General features: G+C 56.7%; 1 protein-coding gene across 1 annotated transcript; it reads right to left on the bottom strand.

Moving 5' to 3' along the window:
- Nucleotides 1-6: 6 nt before the first annotated feature.
- On the bottom strand, nucleotides 7-3,616 carry LOC116464018 (TBC1 domain family member 3F-like; the record flags this gene model as incomplete). Its single annotated transcript, XM_032147289.2, has 6 exons — nucleotides 3,465-3,616; nucleotides 2,911-2,991; nucleotides 2,352-2,459; nucleotides 1,910-2,019; nucleotides 608-656; nucleotides 7-79 (listed from the first exon to the last, which is right to left on the bottom strand). Coding segments are annotated over exons 2-6 (379 nt in total), but the record flags the coding sequence as incomplete, so codon positions are not given.
- Between the last annotated feature and the right edge of the window lie 111 nt (nucleotides 3,617-3,727).

Below are 3,727 nucleotides of genomic sequence, written 5' to 3'. Positions count from 1 at the left end.
CCCAGAATGCGTCCTCCTCAGGCAGATACAGGAGGAACAAGGCGGCGGCGTAGCTCAGGTTCCTGCGGTAGCCCACAATCTGCAAGAGCCAGAGTCACCATGGAAGGACATCAGCTGGGAGGGCTGAGGTCACCTGGGAGGACTCATGTCATTGGAGAGGGCAGAGGTGACTGGACAGGCTTCCTCTGAAGAAGAGGCTTCCTCAGGATGCAAATTCATTTCATGACAAGAGCCAAGTCCATCAGGCACTTCAGCACCTTGTCCAAAATGTCTCCTGAGACCACCATCCTGCGTGTGAGGCTGCCAAGCTCCCAGGCTTTGGGGCAACCCCAGGAGGAGGGCGTCATTTCGTGTTCTGAGAAGTGGTGGTGGTCAGGCCCAGGTGACCCCGGGAGTCCAGGCCCCAACTCCTTTGTGTCTCAGCTTGACCCCTTGACACCACCCCCTTGCTTGGAGGTTTACGCCAGCAGGGAGCTGGAATTCTACCTCCTATAACCTGGTGGGTCACAAATACCAACTTTAAAAGAAGCAACGACACCCCCACCAGACACCCACTCCTGTGAATATGGAAATACGGCCCGGGAACCTCACTGCCGGGAATACTCACCGGGTTATACTCCGCATATTCCAGGAGTATGTAGAAGAGTTCCCGCTGCCTAGGAAACAGAGAAAGGGGGCTATGGTTTGGTTTGTGCAGATGCTGTTTGTTTCACTTTGTCTACAAATCCTAACAACAAATCCCATTTCACGTTCAGATGATTCACCAGAAAAGCAGTGAGCTCTTCAGGACCTGAGACTGTTGAAGAAATGTTTCAGTAAAAGCCACATCTGTGACATGCAAATAGCCCAGTTGTACAGTGAGTTGACCGATCCATTTCACTCCGAATGATTTTTTTTTTTTTTTCCAGTTTGCACACACGCCAGTTCAGTCTCTGGGTGTACAGTTCCTCCACAGTTCCAAACCAATGTGCAGAGTCTCCCGGCCACCACTCCAGCCCCTCCTGGAGTGAATCCTTCATCCTCCAAGTCTCCAGAGTGGCCCCTATGCACCCAGCCTCTCCCCGATTCGTCAGCCCCTGGCCACCCAGACTGCTTCTCGGTCCCTGTGGTTTGGCCTTTTCCAGAATGGCCTAGGAATGGGAATGCTACTGTGGTAGCTTATTGGGTCTGGCTTCTTTCCCTTAGCAAAATGCATCTAGGATCCACCCACGTCCGTGCGGGCATCACTGGCTCGTTCCCTTTTCTCGCTGGGTCTTCCGTTTGAAGGGAGGACCAGCCTTGCTCTCCCCATGCCCGTGTTGAAGGCGGTCCCCGAAGGCTCGGTGTGTGAGTGACGGTGAATCAAGCAGTGGACCTGGCATGCAGGTTTCATGTGGATGTCAGTTTCCAAATCAGTGGGTTCAATATCTGTGACACCTTGGGGACACTTGGTTCAAGTCCATTGAGCTTTGTGAGCCACTGCCCAACTGGCTGCCAACGTGGCTGTGCCGTGTCATGTTCCCAGCAGACCTGGATGAGAGTTTCTAGGACCCATAATTCTCCCAGCGTTTGGTGCTGTCAGTGTTGTCTGGGTAGGCTCATGGGCCCTCCATCCTGCCACCCTCCCGTAGGTCCTGCCACGGGTCCCCGTGGGTCAGGGAGAGCACCTTTCACCATTGTGCATGATTTTCTTTGCTGTCTTCTGTCTCCTCAGGATCCTCCTGGGCTCTGGCCCCACATGTTCCAGCCTGGCCCAGGGCTTGGAACCAGGGAGGTGCTCGGTTCATGGTGCCGGCTGCTCCCTGGGCCAGGAGAGCTCTTGGTGGCTCTGTCATCCCTCCTGGGTGACCCTGGCTTCTGCTCCGGGGAAGTCCCCATCCCTCTCATTCACCCCATCTCCGCTGGGACCCTGTGGCTCCCGTAGGCTTACTTGGCTCCATATCGACGCCTGAAGAAGACATGGTTCTGGAGAGTCCTGCTAACATCCCGGTCGATCTGATGGATGTGTTCAGATGACCTCTTGCCCTTCTCCTTCATGAGCTGTAGGGCAGGGCCAAGAGGAGGAAGCAGCCTCAGAACACATGGAAGACTCCCTGCCCCAAATGGCAGTCAGCCCACAGTCAGCACTTCGGGAAGGAAGGAAAGGAGGAAGGTTTCCTTCTGCAGAAAGCTGCTTTTTGGCTTGTTATTGAAGCCAGGGAGGGTCACCAGAGCCGAGTTTGTCTGTGGTGACTATGCCACCGTCCATGCCCAGGATGTGCATCTGACCATCCTCCCCCATGCCCCCCAGGGTGGGTTTGATGTTCCCTCCAGCTGGAGACCTGGGCCCCTGACACGGCCTGTCCCGTTTGTTGTGCTCTGGCTGAGTGTACCTTGTATTTGCCGGGGTTTTTTGATTTGATTTCCTGAATGTTCAGGAGGACTGACCATGCCCGGCCCCGGATGTTCCTGGGAATCCCCTTGTATGTGCGATCTATGAGCTGTGGGCAGAAAACAGTCTGGTGTTACAGGCCACGGGGTGACCCCAGTGAGGACCAGAGCCCGGGGATTCTGGGAATTGTCGGTTTTGGCCCCATGATTCCTCAGTAGAGGTGAGATCGAGCGGGGACAGGGTCTCCCTTCCCAGGACTGAAAGAGTGGATGGACACTCAGAGTCAAACTCTGATCTCAACCTTTTTCTTCATTCAGGTCACCAGGGCATCCCTAGCCTTCAGCTCCAGGTGGTCCCAGCCCTAGATTCAGATTCCTTTAAAGCAAGGTGACGCTTGCACGAATAGGCAGGCAATCTGGCGACCAGGCCTGCAGTCCTCTGGGCAAGGACAGTGTGCCATGCGCCCTCTGAGAGGCTGACGGTGCCAGGCCACAGCCATGGGTGCCTGTCCCCTGCCTCTGCAGAGAGTGCTTCTGGGGGCCTCTCCCTCCACACATTACCTTTTCGCTGTTCTTGTACGTCTCCCATTTGCCCAGCATCTCCAGCCACTTGCTGTTTCTCCTTGTCTCCTGCCGAATTCGCTGTCAAATGAGGAATGTTGGAGTTAGTGGAGCTGCTGGGCTTCCCAGAGCTGCCCGTGGATGCTGGGTCTTGGGCTCTGGAGCCCTGGTGGGACCCAGCTGGAAGGAGCCAGGGAAGGGCAGACCCTAAGGGCTGACAGCCTTTGAGCAAATGAGCACCAGTGGGCTGGCTTTGGGACCCCGGGATGTGCCATCCTCAGGCCACAGACACACCAGTCTTAGGTCCCAGCCTCTAGGTGGGGTCCCAACACAAGCGGGAAGCCACCCCCAAGCCAGGACTGTGGTTCTCACTTTGGAATTTTATCAAACTGCCAAAGTTAAATCAACCTGGGGTCAGGTCTCTGCTCCCTCTCCCAGTGACAGAGTGTTGTCCTCACCCGCCACCGCCCAGGCCAGCTGCCTCCTCTGCCTCACTGCCCACCCGCCCAGTCCCTACGTCCCTGGACCAGCCCCTCCATGCATCAGGCTCTTACCTTTGCCTCCCGCGCAGTCAGAGGAGGCAGCTCCGTCTCACTGTAAGGCAACCCAGGCAGAGCTGAGGACCTGCACAGGGCCTGGAGCCGCCCCAGCCTGGGAGCCGACCTCCAGAAAGGACTGGCTCTGTCCCTACCCAGCTCAGGGCTCAGCCCAGGAGAAGGCACAGGGAAGGGAGGACAAGGGCCTTCCTGTGGGGCTGACTCCCAGGAGGGGCAGGACCTGGGAGAAGAAGGAGTGCAGGGACAGCCTGGCCGGGGTT

This window comes from Hylobates moloch, unplaced genomic scaffold (genome assembly GCF_009828535.3).
Source record: "Hylobates moloch isolate HMO894 unplaced genomic scaffold, HMol_V3 SCAFFOLD_6766, whole genome shotgun sequence".
Classification (NCBI taxonomy): Eukaryota; Metazoa; Chordata; class Mammalia; order Primates; family Hylobatidae; genus Hylobates; species Hylobates moloch.
This window is presented reverse-complemented; position numbering and strand designations above follow the sequence as displayed.